General features: G+C 43.7%; 1 protein-coding gene across 1 annotated transcript; it reads right to left on the bottom strand.

Annotated features, from left to right (window-relative positions):
• On the bottom strand, positions 1-1,489 carry B3GALT5 (beta-1,3-galactosyltransferase 5). The gene is made up of 2 exons (XM_068395375.1): positions 1,397-1,489; positions 1-957 (listed from the first exon to the last, which is right to left on the bottom strand). The coding sequence occupies exons 1-2, from the start codon at positions 1,487-1,489 to the stop codon at positions 1-3; spliced, it is 1,050 nt and encodes a 349-aa protein (XP_068251476.1).
• Positions 1,490-1,843: the final 354 nt, after the last annotated feature.

The following is a 1,843-nucleotide window of genomic DNA, read 5'->3' as shown; positions in this document are numbered from 1 at the left end:
CTACAGCACTCCTCTGTGATTTTCTGTCACTAAGTGATTCCAGTAGCTCAGCTGCTCAGATGGATCTACTTCATGGCACATCACAATTTTCTTCAAGCGAGAAACAGAGAACAGAATCTTTTCTGGAAAAAAGGTCTGCTCTGAATGAAGCTCCTCCAGACGAATTTTTAATTTGGCAAGGCACAGTCCTATGAATACATCCTCCAGTTTAATGAATGACACACTCTCTGAAACATTATAGATCTGACTAGCGACATCGGTGGATAAAACATAGCCAGTCCCAGAACAAAACGGTGGGTAGGTCTTTCCTGGATACTCTTCTCTGCTCACGTACCACTTACTTTCTCTTATCCGTATGGGGTATTCATGCAGTTTTAAAAAGCCTGTGAAGAATCTAGTGGTCCTCTTTTTCCTTAGAAGCAGCTCAGTGAGGTAAAAAACATTGACAAACACATCTGTGTCGGTTTTCATCACAAAGCTGGACTGGTAACAAAATCTGTGAATCCATTCAATTCCCATCATGGTCTTCAAAGTCAAATTGTAATATGTGTCTGTAAAATTCTTTTGAATAATGTCTTTGTACTTTTGACTTTCAGCAGCAATATCAGCCTGCTGGCTGAGATTCACAGTGCCTCCCAGGAGGAAATATGTCACCAGGAGCTTGCCGGCGACTGTTCTCTCCTTCCCCCAGGTTTGCCGAATGGCCATCCTGGCATCGATGTGGTGGTACGAGGATGCCACAAGCAGGACGAGGAAAGGCGGGTTCTTATGGCAGTCTATATGCGGGAGCTGTGAGAAGTTTCCTCCAATTCTCCTAAAAGTCTCTATTGGGAATATGTAATCTTGTCTGTTTCCACAGAATATACAGAATTCGGTCAAATAGTTGTAAAAAACCCAGAAGCTAGCACAGCTGAGCCCTACAAGGCAAATGAACAGCCTGAATTTTCTGAAATCCATCTGAAAGAAACAAGAAGAAACAGCACATTAAAAAAAAAAAAATATCTAGTTCCTTTCAGTGCTGTATATCAAACTCCCTGCACAGGGATTTAAAGCCAGGTCATCTCTAATTGAAAGCTACCTATTTCAGGGCACTCACCCACATGCATTTCTCTTAGTACCATTCCCACAAGATGTTCTACTGGCAATCAAATTCACACTCGTGATTACTCAAATCTCCCCCCCAAGCCAGCATATCCTCAGAAATCCGCAAAGCCACATGTCCACTGATGCCAGGTTACCCTGGATGATGCTTCAGACCTCCTCCCCATTTTCACCATCTTACAAACCACGACTTAGACCCACCAGGGCTCTCACAAGCCAGAGAGCGGAGAAGCAGCAGATATGTGCCCATGCCAGATGAGAGAGAATAAGAGCAATAGGGGTTTTTTTTAAATACCAGGTTTCTCCATTTGTTTGAAAAGTGCCCATGTCCCAGAGCCACCAAGTGCTGTCCAACTGGCAGATCCAGACAGGTTCCTCTCATCTTCATCTTCTTTGCGTCCTGTGGGGCTCTTGCACCGACCCGGAAACTGCTCCCGATCTTTTTGCTGGAGGGGCCATGAGTCACGTATTTGATATTGGGTCAGCTGCTCAGAAAAAAAGCAACAGTGGGTCAGATTATTTGGAAGTTTCACCTTTTGCGGAGTTTAGGTGACTCACTAGGGCATGCTGAGGTGAGAAGGGGGTTGTCTGTACCCCCCTCTCCTTTCTAGGTGAAAGAGATCCAAACAATAACAACAATGTTCATTCATTCATCCTTGCAATAGATTAATGTGCTGCATATCTGGTTTCAAATCCAGTATAAATTTTGAGAGAGAGAAAAATTACCAAAGTAAACCCAAAA

The sequence above is a fragment of the Nyctibius grandis genome, chromosome 2 (assembly GCF_013368605.1).
Source record: "Nyctibius grandis isolate bNycGra1 chromosome 2, bNycGra1.pri, whole genome shotgun sequence".
Classification (NCBI taxonomy): domain Eukaryota; kingdom Metazoa; phylum Chordata; class Aves; order Nyctibiiformes; family Nyctibiidae; genus Nyctibius; species Nyctibius grandis.
This window is presented reverse-complemented; position numbering and strand designations above follow the sequence as displayed.